This window comes from Peromyscus californicus, unplaced genomic scaffold (genome assembly GCF_007827085.1).
Source record: "Peromyscus californicus insignis strain IS unplaced genomic scaffold, ASM782708v3 Scaffold_21__1_contigs__length_65335640, whole genome shotgun sequence".
In the NCBI taxonomy this organism is placed as follows: domain Eukaryota; kingdom Metazoa; phylum Chordata; class Mammalia; order Rodentia; family Cricetidae; genus Peromyscus; species Peromyscus californicus.
This window is the reverse complement of record NW_026294514.1, coordinates 23163825-23188391: the sequence shown is the minus strand read 5'-3', so window position 1 is coordinate 23188391 and position 24567 is coordinate 23163825. Positions and strand designations below refer to the sequence as shown.

General features: G+C 38.7%; 1 protein-coding gene across 12 annotated transcripts in view; it reads right to left on the bottom strand.

Moving 5' to 3' along the window:
• Positions 1-24567, bottom strand: part of Spag16 (sperm associated antigen 16) — an 830413-nt gene that overhangs the window by 717892 nt on the left and 87954 nt on the right. The window contains exon 11 of one of the 12 annotated variants that reach the window (XR_008220862.1): positions 15974-16423. The exons of 8 other annotated variants lie outside the window; for them this stretch is intronic. Coding sequence is in view for 2 of the 4 variants with exons in the window: in XM_052749775.1 (XP_052605735.1) it covers positions 21869-22099 (231 nt within the window). In the remaining 2 variants the exon portion in view is untranslated. Of the gene's footprint in view, positions 1-15973; positions 16424-18666; positions 22100-24567 lie in introns of those variants that run through there. 3 more of the 12 variants (XM_052749777.1, XM_052749775.1, XR_008220860.1) reach the window with 3 other exon arrangements.

The window sequence follows — 24567 nt, the reverse complement described above, 5'->3', positions numbered from 1 at the left end:
ACAGTAAAATAAACAACATCCACTCTGAGTTACACAAGGTACTTGTTATTAATGTAATCTGCAACATTTACCTTATTTTATGAGTGCAAGGTTCAATTATCCTTCTGATCTTTGAATTTTAAATAAGGTTGTTTTTGTAACTATTTAAAGAAGAGGTCTGGCATTCAAAAGTCAGACATCAGAAAGATAATTCAAATGAATTAATAGTTCATACACATTTTACATATTTAACAAAGAGATATAGTCTACTTTATATCCCGTAACATAAAAATGTTATCTCCTTTACTAAACATGTAAATTCCCTGCTCTTTCTTCCTTGATCCTTAGGTGAGGGAGCTGGGGATCAAACCAATGCCTTGGATATGCCAGGCTAGTACTTTGCCAGTGAACTACTTATTGGTAATCCTAATTTATCCAACACTATACCAACTGCCTGACATACACTAGCACAAAGAAAAGAAAAGATAAAGAAAGACCTGATACAGCGAATAGTATACTGGGAAGAGAAAAAAAATAAACAGTGAACATGTGCAAGTAAATCTCATGAAATGTTAGGAGACAAAAACTTCTCTGGAAATAAAAGAACATGGAATAGTAAAATAAAGGAACTGGGAACTGAGCAGAAAAGGGTGAATGTGGGATAGTCCATGTAAACGCAGAAATGGTAGTCTGAAGAGGCCTCACAGAAAAGGTGGAATTAGAGTGAAGACTTGAGGTGATGATGCAGATGGCCTGAATTCTAAGGGAAGAGAACTTCAGATAGAACAAATTCAGCTTAAGGAAATGTAAGAAGAGGTGGTGATGTGTTCCAGAAAAACTGGAGGCCAGGATATCTAAGAATAGAGGTAAGGATGCATGGCATGGTAGATTAGAATTATTTTGAAATGCTGAAAATAGAATATTAATACAAACACATCAAAGAGTCATAAGGAATGTGAACATTAGAAGAACAAGCAAAACATATCTATGGACTGCCTATCTTTGATTCATTAAATTCAATGGAAATCATTAGCCGGAATATGCAAGGATTATTGCTTTTAAATAAGAAAATTTCTAAGGATATTCAGAAGATAAATAGATAATAAATTATTTTTTCTTGATCTTAGCTTCCCACTACTTCTACTTGCAAAGTGAAAATAGAAGGAAACTTCCAGAACACCAAGAACTGTCTATCAATTCCTCCAAGGAAAAAAAAGTATTAATGTGCAAGTGGTGTGCTGAATTCTTTGGGATCTAAAGATGTTAAAGAAGTTCATGATCTGAAAGGGTACACAGGCACCTAAAGAGACTCTAGTTAACTATCCTTAGAAGTAATGAGGGCAGATTGCTTTTATAAATATAAAATACTACTAGCTTCATGTTCAAAGACAGCAACAATAAGTCATATTGTTATAAATTCCATTAGTAAGAGTAGTGCTCCTGACTTTATCAACATAGCCCTTTCACACACATGATTGCTCAGTCAAAACCCCACTTTTGTTTGGCTATGTGATTAGATTTAAAGCAACCAAATTGCTTTAGTGGTTATTGAAGAAGGAATGACCTGATACAAGCTAATTCTAATGCTGAAATACAGTAACTTATTCCTGGCTCTCTATATGGTTACAGAAACAAACCCAGCTAGTAGATTATACCACCCCAAATAATCAGTACTTTTATTTTTTGTTCAATATCACGGAAAGGCTTAGGATAGGATGCCATCCAATTTCTAAGGATGTTCATGGCTAAGAGCGTTAATTAGAAAGGACTGAATATAATTTATCAACCTACCACTAACTCTCTATAGGAATCTCCATAAATATGTGGACTGTGATTGATGTAAAATATGGCTTTTCCTGGTGGGATTCTGCATCCCCACCCTAGAAGCCCATCAACTCTTAAGAAATGGTGTGTAATAACACAGGGCGAGCTAACAGGTTAGTCTTGAAATTGTGCTACACTCCTTTGCCTTTGAGCTATTTGTTACTAATCAACTATAGTCAGAACTTCAATTAATAATCAAAATCTAGAGACACATGCCCCCATCCCTAACCCAGAATCAATCTCCAGTTGATAACCACTTGCAAATGAAAACTTAGTTTCCTCCAAGGAAGTCTCACTGCAGAAACCAGCTACTGTTAAGAGTAGGTTGCATGCCCACAGGTAGATAGCCAACAGAAAATGAGCTCAATGGCATCTTTGGATCTTCTTGTCTCATATTGTCATGTCAGGGCTTTTCCTTTAAATTTTTTTAATTTTATTTCATTTATGTATTTTTTCTTTTTTTGTTTTTTCATTTTTGTTTTTGTTTTTTCAAGACAGGGATTTCCTGTGTAGTTTTGGTGCCTGTTCTGGTTCTTGCTCTGTAGACCAACTGCCTTGAACTCACAGAGATCTGCCTGGCTCTGCCTCCCAAGTGCTGGGATTAAAGGCATGCACCACCACCACCCAGCTTTTTTTCTCTTTTTACCACATGTGGTGGTATTGTGTTCCCCCAAATATTGTGCACCCTAATAAACTTATCTGGGGTCAGAGAACAGGACAGCCACAATATTAAACATAGAGGATAGGCAGTGGTAGCACACACCTTTAATCCCAGCATTCCAGAGGCAGAAATCCCTCTGGATCTCTGTGAGTTCAACACATTGGAAACAGCCAGGCATAGTGATACACGCCATTAATCCCAAGAAGTGAGCCTTTAATCCCAGGGAGTGATGGTAAAAACAGAAAGATATATAAGGCGTGAGGACCAGAAACTAGAAGCATTTGGCTGGTTAAGCTTTTGGCTGATTAAGCTTTTAGGCTTTTGAGCAGCAGTTCAGCTGAGACCCATTTTGGATGAGGACTTAGAGGCTAGCAGTCTGAGGAAACAGGATCAGCTGAGGAACTGGCAAGGTGAGGTAGCTGTGGCTTGTTCTGGTTATCTGATCTTCCAGCATTCATCGCAATACCTGGCCCTGGATTTGATTTTATTAATCAGACCATTTAAGATTCATGCTACAACCACACAGGTCCATTGTGTATATATTATGTCTTCTAGTTTAGTGTCTTCATGGGATTCCCGAGTGTGCAAATGAGTGGAGCCTCTTGTTTCTTGTGCCTTCTCTTGGGCTCTTTTCCTTCTGTTCGTTTTGCCAAATTCCTATGTGCTAGTTTGTGTTTTATCTTGTCATATTTTATTGTAGTACTATACCATAGAAATTTGTTTTATTCTAATGACAGAAAGGGGGTCGAAGTGGATGGCGGGGAGGAGCTAGGAGAATTAGAGGGAGGGGAAACTGTAATCAGGATATGTTATGTGAGAAGAAAATCTATTTTCAATAAAAGAAAAAATAATCAAAATCTGTTTTCAAGTATTTCTTTCATTACATCAATTATGGAAGATGATCTCATATTAATGAACCATTGCTGTGGCTGTTGAGGTATTGCCACTTAGTTTAGTGGCACAACATAATTATATTATTTGCATACATGCACAGCAAACATCGTACTTTTTCAGTTCATAACTTCCTTCTCTTAGCCCACATGTATTCCTGTAGCTTTTTATCTTTCTGCATACCCTACTGGTACCCCATTGCCTAGCACTAAACTTCCTTCTTTGTATAAAGCTTTATCTCTATGTGGTCCAAATCTTGGGGGAGGGCCACGGGGGAGAGTGGGGCATTTGCTGTTGTTTTTGTTTGTATGGCACCTAGCAGCTGGAGGAAGAGGCTTGGCAAGAAGTCCTGGTACTAAGCGCGCCCTCCAAAGAAAGTTAGGAACATGGTAGCCCTGTCCTGGTAAATTTTACCTCGTCGTATAGAAAGCGGGTCTCTGGAAAGGCACGAAGACGGAGTATGTGCAGACAGAGCCCAGAGGGCTGAGTGCAGGCTCCTCCACAAGGCCTCAAAACCTTTGGTGACACTTGACCACACTCACGGTGTCATAGTTAACACCCAGAAAGAACGTGGGCAGTTGAGCTGCATTTGAATCGCAGCTCGAGCCTTCACGCTCCCCCTTGGCCAACTGGGAGAAGAGGCCAACACTGTTAAAAACCAACGCCTTGAGGTTAAAACAGACGCCCAGGGAAAGAGGAGGTGGATGATCATTGACTGAGGATGGACCACAGCAGCATCCCACACAGAATAATACTGACTGATCTGTGAGCTCAAGAGTGACAGACAGGGAAATAACAACTGCAAAGGGGGAAGGGGAGGGAGGGAAGAAGGAAGGAAAAAAGGAAGGAAGGGAGGGAAGGAGGAAAGCTAGCTCATCCCCAAAGCCAGAAATAGACCCAAAGATGACTTCCCGGACCAAACAGTACATCAGTTTGATACAGACTGGGAACTAAGGAAATGTCTGCATTTGTTAGTTCTAAACGTCATTGAAACAAAAAACAACAAAAAGAGCATGAACACCCTACCTTGTGAAGCCTACGATTTTTGTTTTAACTTTCACGTAAATTCCACTTTTCACATCATAGTCACGATCAGTGGCACTCAGCCATCTTCTGGTGACTCCTAAACTAGACCTTTGAAGTCCGTTTCCTCCCTCACCGCTCTGGTTCCTTTCTCATTGCTTTGCCATTGTTTCCCACTTGACATTGCCGCAGCCTTTAAATATGTCTATTAAATGAATCCCTCATAAAAATTACAAAGTGGGAAGTCAGAAATAATCCCTTATCTTTTTTTTCTATGCACTCTGTCAGATGACTATATGGTGCAGAGTAAAGTTTACACTTCTAAGACAGCTAAGATTCCTTCTTTGTAAATGAACCGATCTGATGACTACCATCTTCCACTTCATCCTTAAATAAAAACCAATCTTAAGCCACGCCCCTCTCCTTATGTCAACCATGCTATTAATGAACTGTGCGTTATACAGAACACTGTAATTACGTCATCACCTAGCCCACCTCAACTGTGAGCTACCAGCAAACAACCATATATTATTCATTTCTCTCTCTTCAGCATGGAACATTAGATATAATAGGCACTCCATAAATGACTATTTGGTCAATACATAGCTGTCACACAAGTCAATTTGTTGTATATATTTCATTCTTGAAATACAGTCAAAACTCTCCTCTGAGATAGAAGTGGCAAAAAACAGCATTATGATTTATATATTTAGGTACAGAACTCCATAAGAACTTTATTTTTCTAATTCAACCACTATGTGGTAAGTTCTATAAGAGAATGGCTGAAGACATTATTCATTTTTGCACTACAGAATGAAAAGACATGTTAAAGATTTTAGTAGCTTTAAAAATACATTTACTGATTTATTGTGACCAACTATAATACTATGTACATGTAAGTTTTATGCCTTTAAAAGTTTATATTTGCAACACTTTTCAGAGTTTCTGACTGAAACTCTATTTTTTTCCACCAAGAATTCACACACGTACTGTGAATCCATAACAACACCAAAGATTAGTCAGGAATAATTCATGAATACCTGAATTTTAATGAATGCAAATACTACTCGTATGGTCAAAATCAGCTAATCACATTTGCCAAAACATTGTTTCATTCCACTGTGATGCTCTCCGTGATATCTGCAGGCAAGGGTAGAGAAGAAAGGCAACTTGATCTCCAGCCAGGTAGCTTTCTGCACATCGAGCTGCCTGGAAAAAGGTGCCTGACGAGGATCTGTCCTGATATAATGGCATGTAGAACCACAACGCTCCATTTCTAGGATTGACTGTGCATTACAGAGTGACTATAAAGCCAGTACTGACCCCCCTTAGTTAAATTTATGAAAAGAAATAGCACTACATAGTGAATACAGTGAGCCTTGAAGCCCAGCTGGAATTTATGGCAGCCTCCAGCTATACAGGGAATCGCTCTCAAGCATCATAATTCCTCTCTGATAGGCACGTGCATTTAGTTCTCAGAATTTTTTATTTAGTAGAGATATAAAAGTTATTTAGCCTATGATTAATTTAAGTGTCATTTTCCCAAGGTGACTCCAAAGAAGATGTCAACTTAAATTTTATTGTCTTATAAATGTATAAAAATCAAACTTTTAAACAGCCAACCAAATATAAGAAGAATAGACTCATGATACTTTCCTATAGACTAGAATAGCAATATATACATCAAATTCCAGAGAAAACAATGAGACTTTAGTGGTTTCAATTAGGATTTTGTAGTGGAATGTAGACTAATTTCATAAAATAACACAATCAAAGTTTAATATAAATTAAATTAAATCATTGAAATAAGTTCTGCATTTTTGTACAGAAATTATTCTAGTCTTTGTGGAAGAGAGACAAACAGCCTAGAGATAATATGGTCCCGACTTCAATTTTACTGGAGGGGTGTGATTACACATTCTCCAAATACGACTAAAAACGTAGTAAGGATTTGGTGTCACATGGTCAGAGAAACAGAAGTAGAAAGATGCAAGGGCAGAGAAATAAAAGAGAGCAAAGAGGGGCAGAAGACAAATAATGAGGGTGAGTCTTGCATTTTGTCAGCAGTCAACAAACTCATTTTCTAATACCAAGTGTCCTTTGCTTCCTTCTAAGATGCAAACAGAAAATCTCCTATGTAATTGTAGATTCATATCCCTGGTGTGCTTATACTCTGCCAATAGAACCCGTCCTGCATCTCTGACCCTCCCACTTTGATGACACCCCTTGGCAGGTCCATCAAGAGGAACCTTTAGTACTCCACTGCCTGCCTGTGTGCAGAGGCACTCAAGCACAGCACTCGGGGCTTTGTTCGGCCCTCTGGACCCTCAAGGCTGGATCATAAAGGCAGATAGCCACTGTCTACCTATAAGAATCTCATCCTCCAAAAGTTTCCATGGGCACTCAACTGCCTCCCTTGCCATGATGCCCCATTTCATTAATGTTTGGGATCATGAAAACATAATTAACTGATTATACTAGAAAAGGTAAAGATTCCAAGACAAGCACTGAACACTCAGTGCAGCAATTTCATACTGCAGGATGCTAAAATACTGTCACTGCAGAACAGTGGTTTCAGAATCAACTATGATGTCAAATCCCAGTTCTCTCACTTAGTAGCTCTTTATAGTCATCCACTTAAAAATCACTTATCATTATGAGCCAGACAGTGTGAGAGGCTGGAGACACAGCTCTGAGCCAGAAGTGACAGTGGTTCTGCTCTCTCAGAAACTGCAAAGGGGGAAAAAGAGACTTTTATTAAAAAAAAATTTTAAAAAAGGCAATGAGAAGTCAGGAAACAGGGGTCTAGGTTCTGAGAGATAGGAGGAACAACAGAACCTCCTGAAATGTAATCAACAGCTAAGGGAAAATTTCCTGAAGAAATGAGACTTGTGCTGATATCTAAAAGACACATGGGAATGAGAGAGCCTTCAAAATCAATTCAATAATTGTTGCTAAAGAAAACTCAAATTCTAACATTTGTATTAGTATGTCTTTCCATGTTTGGTTAATTATAGACACATGATTATATGGAGAACAAATTCCATTGTTCCTGAAAACCACATCATTTAGAAGCAGGGGATTTTAAGCTACCTTAGGGGTTATACAAAAGCGTAGTCAGGGTAAGGTCAAGATGTAGCAGAAACCCTTGCTTCAGAATGGGAAAAAGGGATAAGATACAGTAAGCAATGACTAGGGCCAGGATTCCTGCTTAGTATGTTAACACCTTTGTGCTTATCATTACAGAGGTTGGAAACTACTGAAGATGTGACCCAGAATGAGTTTTGTTTGAAGGTCATTCTGTTTCCATGAGTAAATGTTGGGGAAGAATGATGCAGTTACATACATCCAGGAAAAGACAGTGATTCCCTACAGCTAGAGCAGACAGATGGAGAGTCGTGGGTACCGTAGTGAGAAGAAAAGGGAAAGAAACCTAAAACTGATTAATGTATAAGTGATAAACTAGAGTCAAGAGAAAACCTCAGAGAGTTTTCTAAAAAGCCTTGAGTTTCTGGCTTGCCCATCAGATGAATGATGTGTAGAGTCACTGACGGTTACCAAGCCAGGGATAAGTGACAGTATGAGGTCATACTTGGCTGTGCTGAGTTGTAGATACTTTTGAGACATATAACATGAAAGCTAAGACATCTAATATGAAGGGAATTAAGAATTGGCTGAACATAACCTGGATTTCAAGGAAATGTGTGAACTGAAAATGTAATACTAGGAATTAATTACATAGAGACAGTCAGGAAACCTTGGCCCTGGAGAAATTATCTGAGAATTCAGGATAAAGTGCAGGTGTTCAAACCTACCAAAACAAAAGGTGTGTTTCACATTGAAATTCTTTTCATTTCCATTTCTATCCTGTATAATAAGATAATATTCGCATTATCTCATTATGCCTCACAATGTGGAAAATTATTCACGTAGAGTCTTCTCCCAACTGACCAAAGAAATGATTAGATGTCACATAAACTCAATAAAAGATAACTGGGTAAAATGTATACTGCCTATGCCTAATTAAACCATAATTCAATAATCGCTATAGACATAATCATAGATCACATCCATTTTGCTTCAAGTTTTTAATGCTGAGAACTTTAATGGATTCTTTTTTACAGTGCTCCATCCACCCACACATTCAACGGCAGAAGGGAAAATATCCTTCAGATTTATCAAACAAATTCTTTTTTTTTTTTTTTAATTTATTTTGCAATACAATTCAGTTCTACATATCAGTCACGGATTCCCTTGTTCTCCCCCCTCCCGTCCCCCTCACCTTCCCCCCAACGCCTCCCCCCCCCATTCCCATCTCCTCCAGGGCAAAGCCTTCCCCACAGACTGAGGCCAACCTGGTAGACTCAGTCCAGGTAGGTCTAGTACCCTCCTCCCAGGCCAAGCCAAACAATCCTGCATAGGCCCCAGGTTTCAAACAGCCAACTCATGCAATGAGTTTGGGAGGCATCCAGGCAGTGGGACCAAACAAATTCTTAAATATGAAGAATCTAAGTGCTTTCATTTTTAAGAACAATCTACTACTCGAAATTATTGATTAAAATAAACTCAAATTGTACCTAATATAAACTAATGTTTAAGTGATAAGCGACTATAAATATATCCACATATTTCAATAAATATAAACATTTAGCTAATTTTATTAGTTCTTTGAACAATTCTTACAGTGGGTTTTGGTCATTTTACCCCCTTCCCCAACTCCTCCCAGATCTAACGGCCCTTCCTTATGCACCCAACATTGTGTCTTCTTTTGGCTTTTGAACCCATGAAGCCCAGTTTGTGTTACCCACATGTTCTTGGCTGTGGCCTTCCCCTGGAGGGAATGTGGTCAGTTCACCAAAGACTGCACTTCTGAAGAACAGCCTCTCCCAGCAGCCAGCAGCTGCCAGTTCCTCCCTAGGTAGGGAGAGGCGTTCCGGCCCATCTCCCCACTGTTCCACACCAGGACTCTGTGAGGCTTGGATTTACAGGTTTTGTCACAGTCACTTTGAGTGCAAATGTGTAACCTCTACACTAGAAAACAGTTTCCTTAGCATCCCCCACCCGCTCTGCCTCTTACAGTCTTTCCGCCCCCTCTTCTGCAATGACTCCTGAGCCCTGAGAGGAGGGAATGTGATATAGATATCTCTTTCAGGGCTGAGCTACCTCGGTCTCTTATTCTCTATCCCTCTGTGTTAATTGCCATCTACTGAAGATATAAGCTACTCTGAGAAGGGTTGATCTATGGAAACAAGACATCACCTCTGTAGAAATCTAAATTAAGTGAAATATTATATAAAACTATTGTACTTCTATGTACACAATACTATAGATGGACAAAATACTGTGCATTCAGTTAGTTTAAATGAATTAAAAGCTGCCGGGCGGAGGTGGTGCACGCCTTTAATCCCAGCACTCGGGAGGCAGAGCCAGGCGGATCTCTGTGAGTTCAAGGCCAGCCTGGGCTACCAAGTGAGTTCCAGGAAAGGCGCAAAGCTACACAGAGAAACCCTGTCTCGAAAAACCAAAAAAAAAAAAAAAAAATGAATTAAAAGGTAATTAAAATGACACCCTTTCAATCAACCTTGGTGTTATTTATTGCCTGTCTCCTCCTGGTATTGACCCACTGGAGACCTCTTCCCATTTTTCCACTTTCCACTCTATACCACTTGGATCCTGCTGTCCCCTCTCCAGTTCCCCACCTTACATCCTCGGTCCCTTTACTGCTCTGCTTTGTGTGGTTACTCCATGGTGTGTAATCGCATCTGAAGACTTGGAGCTAGCAACTCCAGATGAGAAAGATTAAAGGCATGCAGGATTATTTTATATTTATCTAAAATTATACACAACAAAAAAATCCATGTGACTAAAAGAGCTGGAGATAAAAGACACAAAGGAGGCCAGACCAGGGGCTGTGTTCACTAGTGAAAGGGCCCTTTTATTCTCACACAAAGAGAAACAGAGATAGGGATAATATAAAATGGCGAGAGCTTTGCTACCAAGGTAAAGTAAACTGAGATTTACGTAACTCCAGTCTCCAAGCTTCTGTGAACATGCACGACAGAATCTTGGGGTGTGGTCATGAATTGAGGTGTTAGCGACTGCACTGGCACAGAGCAAGTCAGGATCTGTGACACTGAGATGTGGGGGTACATTCACAGGGATGGATCCTGTGGCCTCCTTTATAACAGCAGGATTTGGGGAAGAAAACTTCTACTTCAGTGAGAACAAAGCTTACAGAAGTTGGTAAGTGAAGATGTTTTCAAAAAGCAAATGAAAGATGCAGATTTGATCAGTAATAATAATACAAATGCTTGCCACGTGCTGAATACTAAACTGAATAGTTGCACACTTTTGTTACTTAACTCTCATAAAAGCTTTCAATGGGTATTATCATTTGTAATTTATACATGAGAACACTGAAGGTCAGAGAAAATAATTTGCACATGATCCCAAATTTCATAAGAAATAATGCATAGGGAATGTAACTTTAACTTCAAGTTTTCACTATAGTATTTTTACACTGAAAGTTTCTCATGGGAGTGATTTACATAGTACTACAGACTATACTGAAAATAAAAAGACTGGAAATTCAGAAAAGTAAACTTTTTAACCCATAAGTACTATTATTATTAATGATTAATAAAAATGGTTCCATAAAAAGAAACTGATATTTTACAAAGGAATTAAACAGTACTTGGAATAAATGACAAAAACTCAGATAAATATTTGCAATTAATAAACTACATGCTTTTTGAATGTTTGTATGAATGTCTGTGCATCACATGTCTGTTTGGTGCCTGAAGAGGTCAGAAAAGGGCTTCTAATACCCTGGAACTAAAATAATGGACAGTTGTGAGCCACCATGTAGATGTGGAGAATTGAACCTGGGTCTTCTGCAAGTACAGGAGGTTCTGTTACCACTGAGCCATTTCTCCATCCCCATAAACCACATATTTTTAAACTGAAAACCAGTTTATGGAATCATCCAAGATTTACTAAATATCTACCTCATAGTGTGTAAGTCATGAAATAAGAAACTTAGTATTCCTGCTCTTCAATGAATAAGCTACTTGAATAGGTGGGACATCAAAGTGGATTTTAGCCCTGGGGAGAGTAAAACAACCTAACACTATAACCATTCAAAGAAATTTTACTTGTATCATTATGTATATTTAATATGGGATAATTCACATTTTTCTAAGCATCCAAGATCTCCATTGCTTTTCATATGAAAAGCAAATATTTAACTGGTTTTGGAAGAAAGCAACACTGGGCTTTTGTGTAACCCACACTCTCCTCAATACTTCCAGAAACCACTGCACTGGTTTTCCTACTCACTACCTCCACTTTGGAAACCCTAGCAATCACGTCTAATCACCTTATTTCTGTGTATATACTCCTCATCAGTGAAGAAAGGGAGTGCAGAAAACATACACACAGGCTTGATCAGCCTCAAGCTGCTAATGAAGTGTCCACTAGACTGAAACTTGAGGTTCTATGCTGTTGTATGTTTTTACTCTTTTTTTCTTTTAGGTAGCCCGCCACCCAGCTTCCAAATAAATCACACACAGAGGCTTATTCTTAATTATGAATGCCTGGCCTTAAGCTTGGCTTGGTTTCTAACCAGCTTTTCTTAACTTTAACTTACCCTGTCTACCTTTTGCCTCTAGGCTTTTCTCGTTCTCTTAATTCTGTAAATCTTACTCTTACTCTGTGGTTTTCTGTGTAGCTGGGTGGCTGGCCTCTGGAGTCCTCCTCCTCCTCCTCCTCCTCCTCCTCCTCCTCCTCCTCCTCCTCCTCCTCCTGCTCCTCCTGCTCCTCCTGCTCCTGCTCCTCCTCCGGCTACTTCTCCTCCCAGACTCCTTCTGTTTATTCTCTCTGCCTGCTAGCCCAACCTTTCCTTTCTCCTGCCTTGCTATTGGCCAGGTCTTTATTAGACCATCAGGTGTTTTAGACAAGCACAGTAACACAGCTTCATAGAGTTAAACAAATACAATGTAAACAAAAGCAACACACCTGAAAATATTCTACAACAGGGTTCCAACTCTAAGCCCAAAGTACTTTTGGCTATAACTGGCTGCTGACTTGAAAATCGCTTGAGCTCATGCTTATCCACCTAAATTAATTACTACATGGAAATTAAAGACATAGAGGATGCAATAGGGAAAAGTATACTCGGGAAAGAAGGTTCACCAAGAATCAGCTTATCACAAGATCACAGCCAAGTTCCTGACTGAGATTACAGAGCCAGCCAGGAGAGTCTCTACACACCTGAGAGGTTGCGCCAAATATTTAATTCTAAGCCATTTGATGAAGCACATTAAAATAGATTATTTTATACAGTCAAGTAAATTCAGACTCTTTAACTGAACAACTGGCATAATGTAAAATAATTCTATTAATCTTTTTCGATGTAATAAATATTATATTAAATTATAGTGAGCTCTATATGGATGAAGATGTTCAAATAAGCAATAATAATAGCCATTATCCTTAAATTCTTCTCTTTAGTATCCCCATTCAGCTTCTGATGATATCTTTAACCACATAGGACACAAGGCTTTATGTTCCACTTTGTAGTATTTCTCTCAATATTACCATCAAGAGTGCAAGATGCACTATTTCTTAAATTAAATTTGCATCCACAAACTGCAATTAAATTTACTCTATGTTAATAATAACTATTTGCTAGAAAACAAGCTTTTCCAAGTAAATGATTATAAAGCAAATAATGTTGGATTATGATCATGAGAGCTGGTACATCATGGGAACTATCCACAGTCAACACAGGATTACACAGAGAGCTGGCGCATACAGGATTACACATAAGCTCTGTCCTTACATTCACAAATCCAGAGGCATTCATTTCAAAATCAGTATTGAATTGTCTTCATTTAAATACTTTGGTTCTTTAAGAAGCAAATTATTTTTTTTTTTTTTTTTTTTTTTTTTTGTTTTTTGTTTTTTTTTTTTTTTTTTTGTTTTTTTTTTTTTTTTTTTTTTTTTTTTTTTTTTCAATCTTAAAATTTATTTATTTTTTTTTCCCCTTTTCTATTTTAATAAAAAGGAAAAAAAAAGAAAAAGGTTATAACTAACAAAAGAAAAATTATATACAAAAGTACAATGACTATATACAATATATACAAGTAATAAATGTCTAAACAATGTCTAGTCCATTTGTATTTGACAAATTCAGAGAAAATAATTTCATTATCTATCCTATTTTGTTAAGTCCAAAATGTATCTAATTCACTTTCTATCCTAATTAATCTTCAACTATAACTAACTAACCTTCAACTATAACTAACTAATCTTCAACTCCCTCAGAGACCCAAGAAGGAAATAATATTAGCTAACAAAAATAAAAACAGAAAGTGCATGCAAGCAACTTCCAAAAAATTTGTGAGTTGACAGAAACAGCCAGCTGCCTGGACAGTCACCTGAGGTTTCTCCACAGTGTTGGGGCATCATCTTCAGCCTATAGGCTTAGCATATCTGACAGACTCATTTGTGAGGTAGGATGTACACAAGGTCGACAGTTCAACCTCACATTGGGTGAGAGCAGTCCATGTACCAGAAACACCTGAATTCCACTAGTGTCATGTCATGACTCAGGATTTTAAATTCTGGAAATTGTTGTTGATTTTTTAATTCAGCTGTCCATTCTTGGCTGTGTATATATGGCTTCATCTTAACATCCCGTTCTTCTCCACATCCCTCTGTCAAATGCCAGTTTACTATTGCTAGGCGTGAGCTTAGTTACTCTTCAAGAATAACTGTTTCAGCTGCTGTTCCATTGCACATCAGAAGCCATCGGCCCACTGCCTATTCAGCTGCCTTCGAAGAAAAGGGCACTGTACCTTTTCCAAATTGCGAAGGCCACTTCAGGGATGGTGCCATATTGTCCTGGCCTCAGAAGATGCCTTTTGATAAAGCCATAACCACACTCGTTTTGGCAAGAATCAGTAGTCCTTTGTTTCATGTCCTGTCTGTCCATTTTGTCAGCAGTTGATTCAAGGATACTTTGTTGTCCAGTGGCTAACTTTTGCCACAATGAAAGTTAACTCCATATGCAGTTTCTTCAATGCCCATATTTTCTCTGAAGTAGATTGGTACTGCCAGGAGCCGACATGTCTCATAATCATAACAAAAAAGAAAAATTTTCTAAGTTATTAAAACATTTTAAATGCCATATTCTGTAGATCTCTGAAGGGTTTGAAGATGACCTGTCTAAAATATATCTGCTCAATTTTTAAAACATATCTAATATGACTACAACTTCTATTGTAATGTCTAACTACTAACTTTCATTTCTTTTTTTTTTTTTTTTATTAATTTATTTTGCAATACAATTCAGTTCTACATATCAGCCACGGATTCCCTTGTTCTCCCCCCTCCCGTCCCCCTCACCTTCCCCTCAACACCCCCCCCCCATTCCCATCTCCTCCAGGGCAAAGCCTTCCCCACAGACTGAGGTCAACCTGGTAGACTCAGTCCAGGTAGGTCTAGTCCCCTCCTCCCAGGCCGAGCCAAACAATCCTGCATAGGCCCCAGGTTTCAAACAGCCAACTCATGCAATGAGCACAAGATCTGGTCCCACTGCCTGGGTGCCTCCCAAACAGATCAAGCCAATCAACTGTCTCATCCATTCAGAGGGCCTGATCCAGTGGGGACCCCTCAGCCATTGGTTCATAGTTCATGTGTTTCCATTCATTTGGCCATTTGTCCCTGTGCTTTATCCAACCTTGGTCTCAACAACTCTCGCTCATATAAACCCTCCTCATTCTCGTTAATTGGACTCCCAGAGATCCACCCGGGGCCTAGTCATGGATCTCTGCATCCAGATCCCTCAGTAGTTGGATGGGGTTTCTAGCACAACAATTAGGGTGTTTGGCCATCCCATCACCAGAGTAGGTCAGTTCAGGCTGTCTCTCGACCTCTGCCAGCAGTCTGTTGTGTGGGTATCTTTGTGGATTTCTGTGGGCCTCTCTAGCACTTTGCTTCTTCCTGTTCTCATGTGGTCTTCATTTACCATGGTCTCCTATTCCTTGTTCTCCCTCTCTGTTGTTGATCCAGCTGGGATCTCCCGCTCCCCCAAGCTCTCTTTCCCTCAACCCTCGCCTTTCATTACCCCCACTCATGTCCAGGCTGTTCATGTAGATCTCATTCCATTTCTCTGTCATTGGGTGATCCCTGTGTCTTTCTTGGGGTCCTGTTTTCCAGGTAGCCTCCCTGGTGATGTGAGTAGCAGACAAGTCATCCTTGTTTCATGTCTAGTATCCTGCTATGAGTGAGTACATACCATGTTTGTCTTTCTGAGTCTGGGTTACCTCACTCAGGATGATTTTTTCTAGATCCATCCATTTGTCTGCAAACCTCATGATGCCATTGTTTTTCTCTGCTGAGTAGTATTCCATTGTGTATATGTACCACATTTTGTTTATCCATTCTTCAGTTGAAGGGCATCTGGGTTGTTTCCATGTTCTGGCTATTACAAACAATGCTGATATGAACATAACTGAACAAGTGCTCTTATGGTGTGGTTGAGCATTTCTTGGGTATATGCCCAAGAGTGGTATAGCTGGATCTTGGGGGAGATTGATTCCCAATTTTCTAAGAAAGCGCCATATTGATTTCCAAAGTGGTTGTACAAGCTTGCATTCCCACCAGCAGTGGAGGAGAGTTCCCCTAGCTCCACATCCTCTCCAGCATAAGGTGTCTTCAGTGTTTTTGATCTTAGCCATTCTGACAGGCGTAAGGTGGTATCTCAGAGTTGTTTTGATTTGCATTTCCCTGATGATTAGGGATGTTGAGCAGTTCCTTAAATGTCTTTCAGCCATTTGAGTTTCCTCTGTTGAGAATTCTCTGTTTAGTTCTATAGCCCATTTCTTAATTGGACTGTTGGGCATTTTGATGTCTAATTTCTTGAGTTCCCTATATATTCTGGATATCAGTCCTCTGTCAGATGTGGGGTTGGTGAAGATCTTTTCCCATTCTGTAGGCTGTCGCTTTGCCTTGTTGACCGTATCCTTTGCTCTACAAAAGCTTTTAAAAATAAGAAATAGGATATGAATGGGGGGTGGGCTTGGGGGAAGGTGAGGGGGACGGGACGGGGGAGAACAAGGGAATCCGTGGCTGATATGTAGAACTGAATTGTATTGCAAAATAAAATAAAAGTGAGTTGGCACAAATGAGAAAATGTAAAACTCTCAGCCAAAATAAAAATGTTCAACTTTAAAAAAAAATAGGATATGAGCTTTTAAAATTGGTAGCATAGAAAATACACCATCATAACTGTAACTAATTAGAGATAATACACTGTGGGAAGTTTAGGAGTATGTTTTCTCTGCATTTATTATAGGTTTTCTCAGATCTGCATATACTGGGAAAATGAACCATTTCTTATCCATTAGAGAAAATAGATGGATTGTAACATTTTATACCAATTATTATAACAAATAAATCTAAGATAAATGTAATATATCTTACTTATCTTAATAAATCTAAAAAATATAATATATAAAAATCACAAAAATTCTAGAAGAAAATTTTGGTAGTAACCTATGATGAGAATGTCTTATGAAAATATTAAAAATCAGTGAAATGAAAAATTATGACAAAATAAAAATTTTATACAATTATGTTAAATCTTATCATAAACCAATGTAAAAACAAATGCAACTGTCCACATTATTTATGAAATTACCTGGAAGACAGAAACTTCATGCCATTATTCAATAAAGAAAACTTACTAAAGCCAGGTGGTAGTAGCACATGCCTTTAATCCCAGCACTTGGGAGGCAGAGGCAGATGGATCTCTATGAGTTTAAGGCCAGCCTAGTCTACAAAGTGATTTCCAGGACAGCAAAGGCTACACACAGCAATCCTGTCTAGGGGGAGTGAGAATATTAATTAAATTCATAAGGAAATAAACAACACAGATAATTTATTAAAGGAAAACTCTGGGAACTGCAGAAAAGCCTCAGTGGGTAAAGTGCTTGCTGAGCACGTATGAATTCAGATACTCAGCTCCCACACCAAAGTCTAGTATTGTTGGGCACATCTGTAACCTTGTGTTAGAGGGGGATGTGGAGTGGACAAGAGGATTTTGGAGCTTACTCACTAGTCAATCTAGGTAATGGGTTATCACCAGGTTATTGAGAGAACATGTCTCAAAAGATAAAATGGACAGCAATCAGAGACTCTAAATATTGACTTCTGGCTTACACACACACACACTGTTAAAAAATGAGAACCTGGCCAGTGAAATGGTTCAGCAGTTAAGGAGACTTGCTGCCAAGCCTAAGATCTGAGTTTGACCCCAAGGATCCATATGGTGGAAATAGAGAATTAACTTCCTCCTTTGACCTCCAGGAGGCACAGAGTAGCATATGCCCTCCCACCCCACCTCCTAAAGAAATAAACAAGTATGGACTCCAAATTCTCTATGATATGTTGAAGAATCTCAACTCACTTGTAAATAAAATACTATGAAACAGTAACGGCAAATATTTTCATCTATCCTACAGGTAATGATAACACATATTGGTGAGAACATGGGAAAATTCTTCCTATTTCATGTCACAAGTTCATCCTGTTCGTACTCTGGCCTACTCTCAGCATTGCTTACCTCCCTTCCTCCATAATGGGATTTTGTCTGGCTTGATCGTGCATTGGGGTCTATGTCATAGATAAGAATGATATATAAGAATAAAGCTGTATTATATACATATAAAACTTTGTACCTTCAAATGAGGAAACGCATGTACTTCTTGAGCATACATATTTAAGATCATATTCTAGGTTGAGAGAGAGAAAGAGAGAGAGAGAGAGAATGAAATTAAATGTATAGGAAGTATATGGTAGGAGTTAGGAGAGGGCAAAGAATATGACTAAATACATTGTATGGAAAAGTTAAATAAAAGTATTTAGAAGGGACATTATAATATAAAATATAATAGTATGTCAAAATTAGCTAACTATGTAACTATGTGTGATCCATGGAAGACTGTCTATAAGGAATAGAATGAATTCAAAGCCTGTAAAGAACAGGAAATAACAGAAGCACAGAGTAATGACAACACTCAGAAGTACCAATAAAGTTACCATAGACCAAGGAACATGGCTGAGGAATGAGGAGTCCTTTAAGGCCTGGAGAAAAGGATTGCAAGGTAACAGCTCACCAACAAGAAAAGCTGTAACAGTGGGTCGCTGGCTACTGAACAGATGACAAAATGTGACCAATAGCTGCAAACTGGTAAATTCAAAAAGTTGACAACATGTCCAAATTAATGTAAACTTGTTACTTTATAGCTTTCCAGATTTGATCCAAGAATGACTAACGCCACAGTTTTATTATATTAAAAAGGAGCCAGAAGTGACAACGTAAAATCTTCTAAGTACAGTTTCCAATTAGCTTTACTGAAATTTCTACTGTACATTTAAAATAAAGGTCTCTTATGTTATTAAAACCTTTCTAAATAATATTTAAAGATATTATTCAGTTAATTCAAAATTTCAAAGGATAACAATTTTAGGAAGCTCAAGACTAATCTTACAATATAGAAATGACCTTCCTAATAGAAAAGAGGCAAGTGATAACAATTATAGTGATATCCAGCACTACACAAACCAATCACACACAAGGAACGGGTTAGTTTTATTCTAGAAATGGAAAAGATCATTTATTTAGAAAATCTATAACTGCATTTACCACACTGACATATTAATGGGAAAAATCATCTCAGACCCAGAAGACACAATATTCATGATGAAATAAAATCTTAACACTTAAACATGATTTACAAGTTGCCATTGGTAAATTATTAAAAATTTAGAGATTCATGGTGAAGCACAAAAAAATCTTAATAAATCCTATCTACCCAAACCAACAAATATTTTTTGTGTTATAACATCAGAAGCATTCCTTTCTACATTAACAGGGTGATAATGCCTATTTACATATATAATAACTTTCTAGAGCTTCTAAGCCATATTCAATCATAAGCAAAACAAGAATTTTCAGTTATAGATGAGGAAAATTATCATTATTCATAGATATCATTACTTAGTAGGAAATTCCACCAAACTACAAACCATATGAAAAATAAAACTTAAAAGGTAACTATTTCAGCTCAATTACTGCTAACCAAATGTGTTTTATATAACAATCTCAGAACACACTTTTACTTATGCACTCATGAAGATGAGCAAAACTGTGACATCTATTTTCCAGATGTGTCTGTGAGACTGGAAACATCACAGGACTGAATAAAAAGCTGCACTTTCTTGCTCTTAGGATGCTGACATTTCAGTGACAAGAATCAAGATGAACAAGTTGATCAGCATAACATATGGACATGTAAGGGCACATAAGGGAAAGTAGAGTGGCAAAGAGGGGCAAGAAGTATCCAGGAATAAGCAAGCGCATTATGATTTAGACTGGGCCAGGAGTGATGGTATGAACTCAGATCTCAGTGCTGAGGAGGCTGAGGCAGGATGATTTTGTGCGTAAGACTAGGCAGAGCTACATCATAGTGAGATCCTGTCTTAAAAATAAACAATAACTGCCAGGTGGTGGTGGCGCACGCCTTTAATCCCAGCACGCGGGAGGCAGAGCCAGGCGGATCTCTGTGAGTTCGAGGCCAGCCTGGGCTACCAAGTGAGTTCCAGGAAAGGCGCAAAGCTACACAGAGAAACCCTGTCTTGAAAAAAAAAAAAAAAAAACAATAACTAAATAAAATTAGATTGTGCAGCTATGGAAAAAAGTTAAAGGGAATTGGGTTAACTGGAGATAAGGGCATGAAACCTTAAGATGTCCAAGTGAACAACACAAACAAAGTCTCCAATGCAAATGTCACAAGACAGGAGCATAGCCACAGTGTTCTAGAAACTCATGGAAGGCTAGACTGTGGATGCAATACGTAGCAGGAGAACAGGGAAGAGAAGGTGAAGAGGTGGGAAAGCAGAAAGCTTGGAATTGTGCTTGGAATTCCCTGTGACTATCATTAAAACAGAAGGCCACTGAAAAGATTTCAGCAAAGGAATGTTATCAGTTGACCCTTTTAAAATGATGGCTCTAGCTACTGTGTTTATGGGAAAATAAGGACAAAGCGGAGACTAGTTAGGAGGTTTCTGCAATAATCTTAGTAACAGATGAAGGACACATACACACGAGCAAGAGCTAGAGTGGGGGCTGGAGATAGGGGAGGAGGAAGGAAGGGAAATAGTGCTGGTGGTATGAAAAGATAATTTTCAAGAGCATAACAAAATAATTTTTGCATATTAAAAGTGAAGGGAGACCGACAGACACCTCAGATTAAGTGCAGAGGGGTTTTGGCTAAGGAATGGGAAGGGTGGCATACCTTTAACAAATGTGGAAAAGTAAATGGAGACAACTGTGGCAGGAAATCGGTATCTGCTCAGCAGTCATGTGGGCTGTTGGGTACTTAAAATCAGAGCTCAGAGAAGAGATGGTCCCAGATAATGTAAATTACAGCCAGGATGTCTGTAGAACTCAAAGCCCTGTCACACATGGAGTGACAAAAGACACACAAAAACTGAATGCTGATTTATAGGCAGGGTTCAGGAGTGAGGCACAAACAGTATATGAAATTAAGGGTCATTTATAAGCAGCAACAAGGCCTATGAAATGTCTGTGAGAATGAGTGACTGCGAATGATGACGTGTTGTCACAGGGGACAAATGTCAAGAAGTTCAAAGTCCAAGGTGTTGGAAGCATTGTCCATGAGAACATTTAAATCATTAAGTGTCGGGTAGGAATCATAAAGAAAATGGCAATGTCTCAGGGAGTCACTGTTTTCCATTTATATAAAAATCACTAGAAAAGATGTGCCTGTAATAAACAATTATTATGAGTGGGATAATCTGATCAAAATGGGATTCAAGGAAAGGAACAGTCAAGAAACAGGGAAGGACCAGGGCTGGAGTAGCAAAAGGAAGGTAAGGTCCAGTGCCACTGACTGAGTCTAGAGAAAATAAAGACCTCTGATGGTGCTTTCAAGACATGGCTGGCTGGAGCTGGCTTGGGAGCCTGACTGTGAGCACCAGTTTCCAACTCAAATCAGTAGAGTTAGTAGCTGCAACTGCTGAGGTGTGTTTCGAACATCATCACCATCCACCTCATGCCTCTCTTTAAAAAACTGACTGCTAACCACTTGTCAGGACTCCACTGGCTGCACAGTTCTTACTAGGAGCAGCTAGATGATTTGCAGTGGCACAGGACAGAGGGGTCACTACAACAGAACATGAAAACTCAGCTTGAGTCCATTAAGTACAACAGTTTCAGGAGTTAGGGAAATAGAGACTGATTGGTCAGAAAGGGTGATACAGTGAAATTAAAGTTCTGACAATAAATAATGAGCTGAGAATCTTGGGCTCCTTCAGAAGTCCAGAAAGAACAAGGAAGAAGAGCAAGGGTGTTGATAAAAATATAGGATGAAGGAAGGAAAACTAAGGAAGATGTTTTGCTCAGAATCTTCCATTTGGCGCAGGCTGATAGAGACAAGATGACTTGGGTGGTCTCATTCTGGGTGTCCCTGTACTCTGCTGTCTTTTGCTAATGGAGCCCTGCTGAGGCGTGGTCTTATTCCAAGTTTGAGAGGTTCTTCTCCACTCCTGCTGACAGAGGCATGGAGTTGGGCAAAGCGATGATCTTGTACTGACTGTATTAGCACAATCTTGGATTCTGTTGAAGGAGGCCTTAAAGCCAAGAAAGAAACAAGTCATTAATTTTTAAAAGATCATTTACAACATCAAAAGTATAAAATACTTAAAATTACATTTCACACAAACAAGTAAAAGATCTGCATGGAGAAAATGTTTTAAAGGTTAATGCAAGACACTGAAAGAAAATCAAGGCAAAATGGGGCAATTAACCACAGAAATTAAAACATTGAAAGATGCAGTGTTAGAGATGGAGAACCTTCTCATTGATGAGTCAATCAGACACATTTTCTATGAAAGTCATGAGAAAAACACTTTAAGGAATTTGGCAAACATTTTCAAATTATACATAGAAAAATAAATGTATAAGAATAGATAAAAATACCACTGAAGAAGAAAAATAAGATTGAAAGTTTCTGAAATACAACCAAACATTAAATATGGGAGAATTATATATTATATAATATTAATATAGTACTATAATATACCACATATTATAATATACAAATATAATCTATGTAATATACATAATGTAATAAATACAAAGCTTACTATTGCCACAGAAGTAAAAAAATCGTCAATGGAAAGTCTGGAAAGAAAAATATGTATATGTGATAGTAAAATTTGGATATAAGGTACCCCCAGAAAATGTTCATTTTTGAAGGCTTGGTGTTTGCCTATTAGATCCAATCCTTGCAACCTGATGGGACGTGAAAAATCTGACCTAGTCAATGGCTTATCTATTGATACATCATATCTTGGTGATGTTTTCAGGGATAACAGGAAATTTCAGAGGTGGACCAAGTGAGGCCCTGTGTATGTGTCCTTGAGATCTATGTCTTTTCTGTGGATCTCTGTCTTTTTTGGCTCTCTGGCTGCATGAGGTGAGCAGCTGTGCTCTACCACATCCTCTTGCCATGATGCTGTCCCTCTAAACAGAACAGAATCAGTAGGACCAGCTGGCCAGGAGGTGAACGCTCTGAAACGCTGAAACAAAGTATAACTTTATTGTTTTCCTTGGGCATTTGTTACAGAAATAAAATAGTAACTCATTTTGATACTAGATAAATGGCAAAGATATACTAAAAGTCACTGGAAAAAGTACCATCTAATAAATTATGCTGTACATATAAAGATAAAGTACATTTCTACCACATTCTATATTAAAATATCATAAAATAACTATAGAAAGGTAATTAAATATAGAAAGTCCTCAATTGTATTAAGAGATATGCTACCCACAGAAATGGGGTTGGGGGACCTCTGCTCCAAGTAGAAACACAAACTCTAGAAATGATTCAAGAGACAACACTATAGGATGCTAAAAGAAATAAACAGAATGGTAAGCTGACTGCTGATGCCAACACTGAAGAAATACTGTAGTGGGGGCACATTTTAACATTCCTACCCATGGGAAGCAAAGAAGGTGAACCAGGCCTGACTCTTGACAAAACACAAGATAATGTGCTCTCAGATCCTAGGATAATCTGGGCAACTTTAGCTAGGAATCTCACAGAAAATCTATGGATTTGAGGGCAATCTGGTGTGACAGTTATCACCCTACTGATTGCCAGGGTTGATTTGGCTAACTTGGTTGGCTAGATGGATATCCCTTCCTCCCTCATCAGTCCTTAAGCATCCCACCTGAAACTGTAGTCAGTTGAGCATGACCTGGCCATAGAGGAGGACTCATGGTCAGTCATGAGTATATGAGTAACTTCAATCCCCTGCTGGAACTTCAAAACAAGATAGTAAGAAAATAACTAAAATATTTCTGTCTCTTCTTTCACATTGATCCTTGAACCTTCAGGGGAGGGGTTTAGTGAGGGACTGGGTGATCTAAAGCCTCTCACTCACTTCACAGCTTCCAGTTGTGAGTCTCTATGTTAATTATCATCTACTTCAAGGAGAAACTTCTCTGAGGAGGACTGAGTGAAACCCTGATCTATGGGCAGAGCAATATATCATCAGGATTCATTTTATTGCTGTGCTCTTTTAGTAGAATAGGAGTAGGTTTTCCCCAGGTGCCAGAACTAGCTAGTCTCAGAATCTGGACCACTTTGACAATGTCAAGTACGGGTTCCATCCCATGGAGTGGTCCTTAAATCCAATCAGAAAGTGGTTGGCTACCTCCATTACATTTGTACCACTACTGCACCCGCTTATCTTGTAGTCAGGTCACTGTTGTAGATTGCAGAGTTTGTACCTGGATAATATTGATGATTACCTTTCTCCTCCTATAGCTGGCAGAGTGCCTGCTAGCACTGGGAAAGTTAGTACGAGTAAAACTTCTAGTTGGGCAATGGTTTTGTCAAGACTGTAAGAGCCAGAGGTTATGGATGACTTCAAGGAAACTGTGTCTCCCAGACAAAACAAGAGTAGTGTATTTATGAACTCACAAAGACTGTGGCAATGTGGATAAGACCTGCACAGGTTTAAACCAGAAGGGGGTGACAGCACTGAGGAGGAAGCGGAGACAGGGTACCACTTCTAACCTAGAAGCT